At 38.0% G+C, this 14,370-nt stretch overlaps 1 protein-coding gene and 1 non-coding gene across 2 annotated transcripts; both read left to right on the top strand.

Moving 5' to 3' along the window:
- The first annotated feature begins 759 nt into the window (after positions 1-759).
- On the top strand, positions 760-863 carry LOC134662252 (U6 spliceosomal RNA). Its single transcript, XR_010098054.1, has one exon. It is a non-coding gene; the product is annotated as a U6 spliceosomal RNA (small nuclear RNA).
- A 4,688-nt stretch (positions 864-5,551) lies between these two features.
- Positions 5,552-13,182, top strand: LOC134662186 (E3 ubiquitin-protein ligase RNFT2). The gene is made up of 7 exons (XM_063518455.1): positions 5,552-5,853; positions 6,075-6,413; positions 7,306-7,460; positions 10,146-10,416; positions 11,574-11,723; positions 12,463-12,528; positions 12,685-13,182. The coding sequence occupies exons 1-7, from the start codon at positions 5,659-5,661 to the stop codon at positions 12,916-12,918; spliced, it is 1,410 nt and encodes a 469-aa protein (XP_063374525.1). The 5' UTR covers positions 5,552-5,658; the 3' UTR covers positions 12,919-13,182.
- The last annotated feature ends 1,188 nt before the right edge of the window (positions 13,183-14,370 follow it).

Here is a 14,370-nt window from a genome sequence, read left to right on the forward strand (position 1 = left end):
GTTGCGTTTGACAATTTTGACAGTTAGAAACAAACGCAAATTACCTCATTGGCTTGCTGTTTTTCCATCTGGAAGGTCGTGAAGCTAAACTGCTGGTGAGTTTTTGAATTTGTACCCCAGTTTAGCTGACTATATTGAAAAACAGTTTCTAACGGCTTTTGCCGTTCGAAATAAATATTTAAATTTAGTTGTCCGTTAAACTATCTAGCAAATAAAAATGATCCGGAATAGTGATGTGCAAGTGTTTTCAAAGGCTGCCTGCGCGCACCGTGGCTATGCCAATGAAAATACTAAAACACATGGTAGAAAACACATCGAGCTGGTAAAGCGTGCACGTGTCACCATTATAATTTAATTTTATTAAGTCTCTTCCGAGTCTTGTTAGTTTAAATCTTTGTGTGTGTATAATAACGGTTGAAATTATATAATACTTAAATGGTGATGTGTGGAGGTATACCCTTTCAAGTGATTTGTGTTTTCGAATACGAATGGATCGGATAGTTAATACGTGTTACGTAGAACCTACGTATTAAGGTAGAAGCTTATAGACGTGTAGGTTTTTTATCTGTCCAAGTATCTATCAGCAATTTATCTTTTTATCCGGGTTAATATAATATTGCAAAATTAATTTTTTGGTAATAAACTTGCTGATAAATAACGTGTACCCGAATAGGAGTCGACGATATTTCCGCTCTAAGGGACACAAGGTAACGAACAAACCTACATCGCAAACATTGCATTTATTTTTGTGGAAAGTGAGTACTTCGGCAGTACATAAACTTAAATCTGACTAGACATAGAGAGAGATTAGCATGGCTCTGCGCAAGAATGACATGCGAATTCGTGAAGTATTTCACTCTGTATCTATCAACTTATATCTCTCCAACTAGATCTTTGATTTATGTAGGTAGGTACCTACTTAAATATATAACTTAGCAGGTACTTACAGCTTTAAAGGTTAAGGAAAAGAACTCTTGCATGTAGGTGCTATATGTGCTTGTGTTATTTTGAATTTGAATAACTTGATTATTAATTCTATACGTAACTACATACAAGAGGGTCAATTCTTAAGCCTACTTACCTACCTACATAAATAGTACACTTAAATTAAACGTTTCAAATAAAATCGGAAGCCTGTGACATGGAAGGGCATTAACGATACGGGAATCTTTAGATTGATTCATTGACGAAGACGCATGGTTTGGTTCATATTGTCAAATTATATTAGTTAACTGTAGAGTTAAAGTTTAGTTTTGGCAAATCTGCGCGTCACCGTGAATGACACTTTCTAAAAGTGCCTGTTAAAGCCGGCGTAAAGCCTTTCACCTTGTCGAGCAAGGAACCCGCAACTTAGGGAATATTACCCATAAACTCAGGGTATTTGATTTGAATGATACTTATTCTTAAACTTACGTTTGTTATGGTTCCACCTGCTAAGGTGCGCCTAAGAGAATCTTTTATTCGTTCACAAACTAACGTCAAGTTATTTGTGATGAAACCAATATATTATGTACCTATCTAAACCTGCGCAAGGCTGCCATGTTTACACCTGCGTAAGGTGTGCCAAAAGAATCTTTGATTCGTTCACAAACTAACGTCAAGTTATTGATGATGATATTATAACCTATGTAAGCCTGCGCAAGGCACGTCAGACATATTCACAGAAATATAAATGATATGGTCATAACACAGGCGTGCGAGTAGACCACAATCACAAAAATATTACAAAGATTAAGTTGTAAATATCTCTTTTTAGAGAATGTAAAAATGGTTTAAAATAATGTTTTGGGTAAAAATCAGTCGAAATAGGCAAGGCTTCGTTATTAGAGTTTTCATTTTTGTTTACCAATCTATTTCAAGGGTCCCGAACACCCTATTGGCTAAACCCGAAATTGGGCTAATTAACTGTGGTAAAAGTGAAAACTGCTTTCCATTTACATAACATTTCTAAAATTATAATAGGTAAAATAAAAACCTAAGATTCCAGGCCTATCTCGACTCATTTTTATTTTAAAGATGGAAAAAATCTTTGCACCCTAATATAAAATTGTGGTCTGGAGACGCTAAGCCTCATAACTTGGGTGGCATAGATAATACTAAGAGATTTAGTCACCTAATTGCGACTATAAGCCCAGGCAGAATATTGATAATTATAATAAGGAGTGGTCAATCCTCCAAGGTCCATACAATCTGTGGACTCTAATTAAATCAGGCTCGGTAAGCTCACGACACGACAGAGCTTACGATTCCATTCTGAAATAAGCTATGTTTACAATATATATTACCCATGGTGTGAAACAAACAGCCTGCTCAAGGTGTACAAAGGGTCCGTTTAACGGCCCTATAAACATCTACAAACCTTTGAAGTCTAGGCCTGCTACAATATGACAGACTAGAAATAAATACATATGATCCCAATGTAAGAGCAGCTCACAGTTGCATAAATTATATTTGGCTGGAGAGCACTTGTCTTTCAGTTAACATGTTTACGAGTACCTACCTATGTACACGACATGACCAAGGTTACCTACCTTTTTACATAATTATTATATCCCTGACTGCCATGGTATATTAGGAAAATTATCATGTGCTGGCGGTGCTGCACAAGCATGTTTGAAATAAAATATACAAAACTGGCCTAACGGGCGTTTATGAATTATGTATTTTACACCCTTGTGTCTGTATTGTGACCCTGGAAGTTTTAAACCACCTGTATCGTAAGTGCTCCTATGCACGGATTAAGTTTATAATAAACTACCCATGCCCTAACCTCAAGGGCAAGTGCTTCTATGCACGGACCAGATACTGTTGTCACTTATTTCACTTATCATGACTTGTCATAGTTTGATACTACACGTTTAATAAATTTAAGACCGTGGAATGTACCCACTACAAAAGGTTTTTAAAAATAGTGACTGAATGGTTTGTACGAACGGTTCTAGCACAGTTTCTGGGCGGTCACGTCTAGGGCATGACCCTCTAGTTCTCAATTTATACAAAATTATAGCATTGTGATACTGTTCGCTTTGCACAATAAAATAGGGGAACAGGAGCACGCCTTGCGAAAAGGCGAAGCTATTTTGAAACGCAAACCTTTCATCATTGAAATATATAAATAATTATGTTTTTGGTGTGGAACATGTAATTGTACACCCAAACAAATGCAATCATTTATTATATGTTAGCAAAACTCTGCCAAAGTGTTAGTCTGTCTCTACAGTGTAACCTGAAGGCATGAATGCACATGAATCTCTTGAAACATGGTGGATTGAAATAATGGAGTGGAGTGTAATGGAAATAATGTATTGACATGTAAAATACTTCTATTTTATCAATAAAAGTTTGATTGATTGATTGATTGATTGATTGATTGATTAACTAATTTACACCCCGTCTGTGTCTTGCTCCTACCAAATCCACAAGTTGAGGACCTCAACCTATCTAGGCACCCTTCTTGCTCGAGACCTGAAAAAATAATCTCATGCAGTCAAGTGTCGGAAAACCAGGTCCACACTCTTAGCACTACCGTGAATATATCTAAGAAGTCTGTATACTGCCTTCCAGGAGGCGGGATGTTAATAGACTAGCCTATATAGTAGGCCAGAGATATAGTATACAAAAGCACACTGGCCCAAATCCAGTAATATTATATGCACTTCAGAATACAAAATAATTGACTATTCTGCGTATATTTGATATCAAAAAGTTACAATTACCTACCCTTAGGTCATAAGGAGGATAAATATACATAAATATCAAATATATTCGACAAAGTGTTGACCCTAGCATTGGATAAAATAGAGGTTCCTCTTAAACGGCATCTGCGCTGTTGGCTTTGGGCCCACGGGTGCCCGGCAAAAGGTCGGGGACCCCATGGTTCCGCACAGTTATTGCAAATAATGTAAAATCACAAAATAAACACAAATTTTCATTTTGGTTAAAAACACATATGCGATGAGCTAAGGTTTCGAATTAAGTACCTTATTCTTAATCTGGAAAGAAAAGACTGAATATTCAGAATTAAGCTATGTCTATGAATGGTTTACATAAATTAAGCCACTTTAGCGTTCAGAAACAATCAAGTTTATGTCTACTAGTAGGCACCAGATAAGGTAAACTACTCATACTGCATATATAGACAATAATGAGTACAATTAAGGTCACTTGATGATAGCTAAACATGAACATAAGCAGAATGAGCTGCACCTATACAAATATCATTGATAAAGCTCTGTGGCAATTCTACATTTACCATTTGAACGTCAAGAGCACCAAAAAGCGTCGTAACTAGTGCCCACATGAGTATTATGATATGGCTTAAGCTCTCAAAGTAACCTTCACAATTTTAAGTAAGGTTTGTTTAGGTCCATTAGCTCGCGTTCGCGTTAGTAAAGCGTACAAACGATTAAATGCATTTTATAGCTATAACCAAATAAATAGCTCACACTGGCTCACAGTCATTAAAAGAATTCAGTAAAATCATTAAAAGTATTCCCTATGATATTTTATTAAGTACCTACCCAATATTAACTTTGTGGGTAGTGATAGTGATATAACGAATATTTAAAATATTCGTCTACTTAATCCTGAGGGATTCTAGAAATAAGAAAGGTCTTGTCCTTGTTATATCCTGCAACTGCTTACCTTACTAGATAATTATTATCAAATTTGTCAATAATTGGGAGTTATAAATAAAAACTACTCGAGTACTTTATGATTTTTATCTTTTCATATTTTAATTACATCACTCCATATCACAGATGTTGTATGCTCCCTGAAGAGTAGACTGACTTATCTTCTTTTACATAGTCTCACATACATATAATTAAGTACTATAGCACCCTTGTGGTGACTCACTTATTTTCGTTGAAAATTTATAAGTACCTACATTAAATACGTATATAAAATGGAAAGTTAGTATCATAATATAATGGTATATAAAATTGTATGCTTTACTAAATACCTCTCTCCTCACATGTATTAAAATAAAGGGTGTACTACATAAATAATTAATTAATTAAACACTCCTAATATAATAATATTACATATACATAATATGTAAGTACATGTATAATCACATTGGCTTGGCGTCTTCCCACCACCAGGCGATAACAAACACGTCTCAATATATTACTTTAGGTTCCGAATATCGGTACAGTTGTTTAATGACAGCGTTTTACACAAAAATAAAACGCTAATTAAATAACTTACCATATTCGGAACCTAAAGTTTTAATCCTGCCTGGTGTAAATATGTATAATTTTGAGACAATGAGGTAATTTGCGTTTGTTTCTAACTGTCAAAATTGTCAAACGCAACTGCCTGAAGTGGTGGGGGTGTGGGAGAGAGATGGACGTATATGCTAGAAAAGGACAATACGACTAACTACAGTGTTGCCACTCTCAATATATTACTTTAGGTTCCGAATATGGTAAGTTATTTAATTAGCGTTTTATTTTTGTGTAAAACGCTGTCATTTAATTTTCTGAACGTAATCAATCGTAAATGTTAAATGTCAAAGTGCCTGGCTGTCATATTATCATATATCAATGTTCGCAAAATATCACAAAAAGTAGTTTTCTTTTTCACACACTGTCGCATAAACACAAATGAAAATAGCAGCTATACAGTTATAGAATATCAATCAAATGTGCAGCTATGACACAGCCAAACCAAGTAAACGTAGACATTGAAAATGTTCCTCCATCCGAAGTATCGCCTCGGAATAATGTTTTGGTCAGATTGGACTCAATTTCTAGGCCTTCGCCAACAAACAGGAACAATGTGGGTCTCGGGGACCGCCTTAGCAGTGTCTTCAGGGAGATTAGACCACTCGTTGAGCATGCCCGAATGGTAAACTATTATATTTTAATTTGCAATTCATATTGATAATGATGTAATAAACAATGATTAGTCATAGAGCAGATATATTTTATTGCCTGTTCAGATATGTAAACATTAAAATTAATGCTGTTACTGCTAAATTGCTATATCAAATGTTGATACTAAAAGTTAAAACCATAAAATGTACACTAGACCCTAGATAATTGTTGTTTTTGTAATAATACTTTCAGGGAAATAATGCAAGGCTATCCCTTCCAACATGGCTTCCTCGGAACCCACCTAGCACACATCAAGCAACAGAAGTTCAAAGACCACAGAGTTCTATAGCACATGTGAACTTGGGCCCCAATGCCCAAACTTACATAGTGAACGAGCGGGTAGTGCTGGGGTCCCTGCCATTGTCCCCTACACATGGAATGAGTAATGGTAATGTGGCCATCGGAGAGCCTGAGGCTCCAGAGCCTGTTACAGACCTCCAGGACATCAATGTGTCCGTCAACCCGTCTAACAATAACAATATACATGACAATGTGGATAATGATAGCCAAAGTGAAGATGGCACGCAACAGGTAAGCATAACTCAAATATGACAATGTGTTAATATTTTAGGTACAGGCAGCATCAGATAGATAGTGACAACCAAAGTAGCCAAATCATTTGTAACACACCTTTTTTAACATAGAAATATGGATGTGTTCTGATAAGACTAAATTGCGTATTATTTACTTCCAATGTTTTGCACGGCGTTGTCCCCGTGGTCTCGAAGAAGACTGGCTAAGGGATGTTTATACTTGGTCGACACACAACAGTAACAATATTCGATTTTTCAGCTGTCAATATATGATTCAGCTTACATTTCCTAATGACTGGATTGGATTTAATGTAGATGAGATGACAAACCCTCGTCCCGATTTAAATTATTTTAAATTTCAATGTATTGTAGGGTTCCGTACCTCAAAAGGAAAAAAAACAGTACCCTTATTTATAGGATCACTCGTGCATCTGTCTGTCTGTCCGCCTGTCACAGCGTATTTTTAGTATGAAACTACTAAATCAAAAAACTGGCCAAGTGCGAGTCGGACTCGCGTTTCAAGGGTTCCGTACATTAAGTCCGACTCACGCTTGACTGCACATTTCTAATAGGCTTTCCTGTCATCTATAGCTAAAGAACTAAATTCATTCAGTCAAAGTTAAATCAGTGTGTTCTGATAAGTTTGGCAGCGACCTTTGATTCGTAATATTGATATTTTGTTTTCGATTTTTTTAGTATAGATCATATGTGACGTTATCTATGAAATGGGACGTTATTGTCGATGGCGCTTACACCATTATTAACGATGCGCCGATATAAATACAATGCCGCGCGACGCTGTGCGGCGTAAGCGCCATCGACAATAAGGTCCCTTTTCATAGATAATGCCCCATATAGATGTTTACACTGAAATCGGTAACTGATTGCAGGTAGTAGACGTGCGCGGAACACTGAACCTGCTGATCCGCTACGCGCCGTTCTACTTCATCCTGTTCATCAAGTTCCTGTACGACGCGCGCGCGGGGCTCTTCGCCTTCTTCCTGCTCTTCTTCACATTCTCACACGGAAATGCTGCTGTTAAGCGGTAAGTTATAACTTATAACAAAAAATAGGTGTTATAACTTATAACATCTATTTTTTGTAATATTTTTGTAACTTTTGTTTTAGTTTTTAAGTTAATGTTGTATTTTATTGTATAACATCTGGATTTACTACATGACTTTACTACAAAATAAATGGAATGGAATGAAATGAAATGAAATAAGTTTAGTTGGCTTTCAACCCTAAAACTAAAGCCACATAATACAATAAAATTAAAGTTGCTGCAGTGTCATGAAATCCACGAGTACATTAATTAACCAGTGTAAAATAAGAAGAGTGTTGTTAATGTGGCACTATTCTTTTGTAATACTTCTGATTACGGTAAAAGATGCAAATTTTTGGTAGGATAACATTTGATAACTTGGCTTTAAATTCAATAGTTAAGTATGTGTATACAGTAGTAGCAAAAAACTATCATAATTATTGTATATTTGCTTTTTTCTTTAAATTTATAAAAATAATACTAAGCTTATACAAAGGGTACAATTTACATTTTTGTGACCTTTTTACATAGGGGGTATTCCAATTTCTGAAATTAGCCGAATACACCTTGACCCAATCCCGATAATCATTTCAAAATCACTCATATTCCGTTGTGATTTCCGAGGTTTATTGCGGAATTATACGCCACTTTTTCAGTGTTTTTTCCTTTCTGAATTACCCGAATACACCTTAATGAAAAAAAAAATCGAAGTTTTTTTCGTTGAGCGCTTTCTTAGGCCGGGCTAATATCAATAATATACTTAAGTATGTTGTTTGTTTATGTAACATTACGTTACAGTATTCCACCTGTCCCATATTTGATCAAATGTGCATTGCGACATATGCGACTCACTCTCTGCAAATACAAATTTGATCAAATATTGGACAGGTGGAATACCACCCTTAGTGAGTGAAGTATTTACTTTTTCACGGAGGTGTATTAAAACTGTTCGACCACAATGCATGTTTTTGTTTATTCACCTGGTACGAAATTCCTTATTGGAAAAGTACTAATCAAATACACAATTTAAATGTTCAATTAAATATATTTAATATAATTCACCATTACACTTCAAATATAATTTTATTATGATAGACTTTTTGCCGCTACCTACTGTAAGTAGGCTACTACAGATTTTTTCAGTTTGTTAAGGAGCTGCCATACGCGTCACATTGATTGTAAAAGTTGACCTTTTGTGGAATGCCCCTTTGCCCCTGCAGTTTTAGAAGAACCTGAGTCCTGAGTACCGTAGTTTATTAGAGTACTAGCGACCCGCCCCGGCTTCGAACGGGTTAACAAATTATACATAAACCTGATGATAAACCTTCCTCTTGAATCACTCTATCTACACATTCACTACCAGGAACCCAACCTGGTGGGCGCTCGTGAACTTTTCTCAGATGCCGGACAACCCGCTGGGCGGGTTGATTTATACGCAGCAATAGACGACCGGTTTCTGGGGTAATGCGCCGTTTTTTGTCTGGCAGTGAATGTGTTAAAAAACCGCATCAAAATCCGTTGTGTAGGTTTAAAGATCTAAGCATATATAGGGACAGACAGCGGGAAGCGACTTTGTTTTATACTATGTAGTGATGATTGTATAATAGGGATGATGACACATGTTGAATTTTATAACAAAATCTAGTAAAATAGATAGCAAACGAGCAATTTATCACAACAATGTGGATATTATAATAAAATATTGCAAAATTACAAAAATGCAGGACCTGAAAGTTTCAAAATTTAAGTTTTTAGGGTTCCGTAGCCAAATGGCAAAAAACGGAACCCTTATAGATTCGTCATGTCTGTCTGTCTGTCTGTCTGTCCGTCTGTCCGTGTATGTCACAGTCACTTTTCTCCGAAACTGTAAGAACTATACTGTTGAAACTTGGTAAGTAGATGTATTCTGTGAACCGCATTAAGATTTTCACACAAAAATAGAAAAAAAAACAATAAATTTTTGGGGTAGAACTGAAACTCAAAAATTTTTTTTTTCATCAAACCTATACGTGTGGGGTATCTATGGATAGGTCTTCAAAAATGATATTGAGGTTTCTAATATCATTTTTTTCTAAACTGAATAGTTTGCGCGAGAGACACTTCCAAAGTGGTAAAATGTGTCCCCCCCCCCCCCCCCGTAACTTCTAAAATAACAGAATGATAAAACTAAAAAAAATATATGATGTACATTACCGTGTAAACTTCCACCGAAAATTGGTTTGAACGAGATCTAGTAAGTAGTTTTTTTTTAATACGTCATAAATCGCCTAAATACGGAACCCTTCATGGGCGAGTCCGACTCGCACTTGGCCGCTTTTTATTTTAACTTCCAAAAACGATAAAAGTAAGGGTACCATTCGATTCCTTAATAGATTTCATCTAAAAAAATATTGTATAGCAACTAAATATATACATAAACTCAATATTTCACCGACAAAAACGCAATATTCTTGTTTTGTCCATATCTACAAGATGGGCTCCCAGAGACCTTGACGTCACGTTCCTTTATCGTTTTGTATAGGGCGTTTCGCGAGTGAAGTGCGACTGTCGGCCTTTGACTACAATTTCTGACTTTTGTGTTACTTTAATGCAATGGGTCCGATTTAGACATTTGATCCTAAAAACAAACCCGATCGACTGATACCACAAATGAAAATTAGTCATGTAGCCTATTGTGTTACGCAGAGAGCACGCCGCGCAACTGAACCGCAGCATAGTGGGCCTCGGCTTCGAGCTGGCGTGGACGGCCGGCTTCGTGGCCGTGGTGCACTACGTGTTCGGCGAGGGCAAGCTGCTGCCCAACGTGGTCATGTTCCCCGCGTACGCCGGGCCCATCGACGTGTGGGAGCTGCTGTGGCTGGTCGTGCTCACCGACCTCGTAGTCAAGATCATCACGGTCGACGTGAAGATATTGCTCACTATGATGCCTGCGTGCTTGCTGCCCTTTCAGAAAAGGGTGAGTTTTATGTTTATGTGAATTTGCGGTAAAGTTTTACACCCGGTTTGGAATTTATATATTTTGATATAGGTACACTAAAAACAATAAAAAATGATTTTGGAGTATCCTACTTAAATATTGAATGATGACTAGTGTAGGGACATGGCGGTGACGCGGTTTAGAGTCAGCATTTTTAGTATACAGTTCAAAGAAGAGTTCAGTCCAGTCAGTCGCTCAGCGCAAGGCATACAGTGCGCACATACTTAAATAACTAGTTTGATACCGCGGCGCCACCTAGCTCTGGTCCCGTCCTTGTATAAATCTATTTGCGTAACCTTCTGAGATATGTATTTGGAGTCAGAATAAATCGGTGTGTTAAAGTTAACTTTGTTTGCCTCATCTCTCCACAATAGGGTCACCATTACCTAAAACTAGCTTAGGCAGGTTCCTTTTATTTAACTGTTGAATCATTGAGCAGCCAATATTGGTTGTAAAAAGCATCGTGGTTTGAGAAAGCGTCACCACATTATTGGGCACAATCCGAATAAGTGACATTTCTTCAACCAAAAAACGTCACTTTTGGCTCTGACAGATCGGTATTGTATCGCTGTGACTACTTATAAATATTGATTGAATCGGGCTGTTTGTATTTGTTACTGCCTTGTACATCTTAAGCCCCGTCTCTATATCGCGCGGCAAACCATAGAATATTGGCTCGCGCGGCAGCCGCGCGCAATGTATACCGGGCGCATCGAGTTGGCTCGCGCGCCAGCCCGGTATCCATTGCGCGCGGCTGCCTCGCGAGCCAATGTTCGATGGTTTGCCGCGCGATATGGAGACGGGGCTTTACACTTTCGCTGAGGCATTTAGTTATCATCGCAATTAAGCATACTTGTCAGGACCGAAACAACCAGATGCCGCAATGATCATTTATTAATTTATGGATACCTGGTGTCTGAAATAAATATACTTGGTCAACCAGATCTTGACAGTAGAAAAAGGCGGCAAATTTGAAAAATGTAGGCGCGAAGGGATACCGTCCCATAGAAAATTTGAATTTCGCGCCTTTTTTTACTGACAAGATTTGGTTGACCAGCTATATATTCATTTTCATTTTTTTTAAAGAATTAAAGCTTCATGCAACAGGATGTCTCATGAAATAATGTTGTTGACAGGGTAAAGTGTACCTGTTCATCGAGTCGGTGTCGCAGCTGTACCGCTGCCTGCTGACCATCCAGCCCTGGCTGTTCTACCTCATGCAGTCCTACGAGGGCTCGGAGAAGATGGTCGGCATGTTCCTCGTCTCCATATACACGGTGGCTAAGGTGGGCTATTATAAAATATATACAATCATTTTGATTAACCCGGCCATAGAGAACAAAATACATAGGGTGCTCACTCCATACATCAGTTTTAGTACCAAAAAGACTATTAGCATCGAGTAGCGGAACTATCAGTACTGCTACTTGACAATAGATGTCGCCACCGACCGGAAAGTCTTATGCTGTTGAGATAAGACTTTCCGGTCGGTGGCGACATCTATTGTCAAGTAGCAGTACTGATAGTTCCGCTACTCGATGGTAGATGTAGACACTGAAATTAATAGTCTGAACTGATGTACGGAGTGAGCACTCTATGTATTTTTTTCTCTATGACCCGGCTTTGTGGCAGTACCGATTGTTTTTCGTAAGAACCTCCTATTTTGTACCAACTCAGTAAAATATGTAACCTATGTTACAAGTGAAATAAAAACGAATCAATGACACTTAAGAACTGAAATTGTTTGATATGTGACTGGCTGACTTACAGATTCAGATATAATAGATATTCGTATTTAAATTTGTACATACCGGACCGATAGTGCTCATGTTAAAAAGTATCGATTATTTCCAAGAATCGAACTTAAAGATGACAAAGAATTTACCTGATTAGAATGAAGTCGGACCATTCAGTCGGTTTTATTACACACAAGTACCGACCGTACTTAGCATGCACTAATAATCCTTTCATGTGAGCTAAGTATAACCAAACTTTAAAAAAATAATTACTATATCTCTTTCATAGCTGATTGAGCTGCTCATGAGGATACGACTCTTCAAGAACGCTACGTGGACCATGCTGCAGAGTGTGGTAAGCTATTTTAATCATTATTAGTTATTACAATGTTACTAGCTACAGCTCGCGATGTCTCGCGCGTAGATGCGCGTTAAGCTTTGTAATTGCATATTGGAAAACCAGGATTCCATTGCAGATATGTCTCTTGATGTTTATGCATTTAACCCACAGAATTTCGGCACGAAGCCAACGAGCGAGCAAGTCCTCGCCGCGGGCGATGCGTGCTCTATCTGCCACGACGACTTCAAGACGCCCGTGCGGCTGTCCTGCTCGCACATCTTCTGCGAGCCCTGCATCTCCGAGTGGTTCGACAGAGAGCACACGTGTCCGCTCTGTCGCGCCTCCGTCGAGGACGGCCATGCGTGGCGCAACGGTTCAACGACCTTCGACTTCCAGCTGTACTAGTGTGGACGCTCAGCGGAATAGTGTGATGAGTTAGGGCTCGGTCGAACTTTTAGGTTCAAGTTAAGTCTTACAGCCTTGACTTGAGCCTCTAAGGCTCGACCGAGCCACCTAATCCAATGCAGTGGACTGCATGGTATGGACGTTAGTGGCACTTTGGTGTTCGAAATGAGCTTTAGCGTGATTCTTGTTTTAGGTTAAGCTTTAGTTAATTAAGCGGAATGCCAAGCTGGTGTGACAGTGGGGAGCGAGAGAATTCATGTCCTACGTTTGCCCTTAAGCCGCGTGGAGGTGGTCGCGTAAAACGTAGCACATTTATTTGTATTTTGCCGCAATAGCCAACGGCCTTTCAAAATTACCGTTAAGGTAAAGCTTTGGATTCCTCCGAAAACGGTGCCGTTTATGACGGCCGCTATATAGCGTTGAATGACGTCACTAGAACGTTGTCTATGTAAACAAGATGGCGCGGTTTCCTAGACGGCGTTGATTGTCAACGTAACGTAAAAAAGCGGTGCCGTCATTTGGAAGACGGCCGTCATGACGGTGTCGATAGTTTCGTGAACGTTTTATTAGATAGCGGTGACGCCGTTTTGAATAAATGACACGAGATTTGAATAAATGATTCCGTACTACGATTATTTTCCTCTTCTGATGATATTTCATCCTCCAAGTAAATTATAGATGGTCAAGCAAATCTTGTCAGTAGAAAAAGGCGCGAAATTCAAATTTTCTATGGGACGTTATCCCTTCGCGCCTGCATTTTTCAAATTTGCCGCTTTGACCTTGGTGGCTGACTTCAACTTCAACTTTTATTCAGCAAATAGGCCACAAGGGCACTTTTACACGTCAACATTGAATTTACATACAAGCAAAATAATAATAATAATACATCAACAATTATTAAATACAACTACAACTACCAAATCAAACTAACGTAATACAATTACTTAGAGATGTATAAGGTCTCTTAATGTCGAATTACATAAAAAACTATAATAATAATATTAAAATAAAAACAAAACAGATACATGGAAAAAAAGTCTAAACTTATTTAGAGGTGTAAATGTCTCTAAGTGTCAGAACTAAAAAAATATCAAATTATCCTTAGAGATGTATAGGGTCTCCAAGAGTCAGAATCCTGTATGATTAACACATTACGAGAAAAAAAAACATACGAGAACCGAATGAGGCGTCTCACTGCAATTAAATTAAAAAATAAAGTTACTAGATATATTCGTGTTAGCTTAAACAGACCCGTCTCCACAAACAGCACCCGTTCACGAATACGACGCGTATCTCAGCCATCGCCTCCCTCAACCTTCATTCGGGAAAGTGGCGACCCGATCAACGACGCTACCGTAAGCAAAGACTTTTTAGCGAGCATGACATGTTCAAGCTACCGGCCTATATTCATATTAAAAGTGATAACACTTAGCTGTGAGACACAGCATTTTG

This window comes from Cydia amplana, chromosome 2 (genome assembly GCF_948474715.1).
Source record: "Cydia amplana chromosome 2, ilCydAmpl1.1, whole genome shotgun sequence".
Lineage (NCBI taxonomy): Eukaryota > Metazoa > Arthropoda > Insecta > Lepidoptera > Tortricidae > Cydia > Cydia amplana.

Coding starts and splice junctions, on each gene's coding strand:
- LOC134662186 (XM_063518455.1), top strand. CDS start 5,659: ATGACACAGCCAAACCAAGTAAACGTAGACATTGAAAATGTTCCTCCA. Junction 10,417..11,573: donor TGCTGCCCTTTCAGAAAAGG/GTGAGTTTTATG, acceptor TGTTGTTGACAG/GGTAAAGTGTACCTGTTCAT. Junction 11,724..12,462: donor CCATATACACGGTGGCTAAG/GTGGGCTATTAT, acceptor TCTCTTTCATAG/CTGATTGAGCTGCTCATGAG.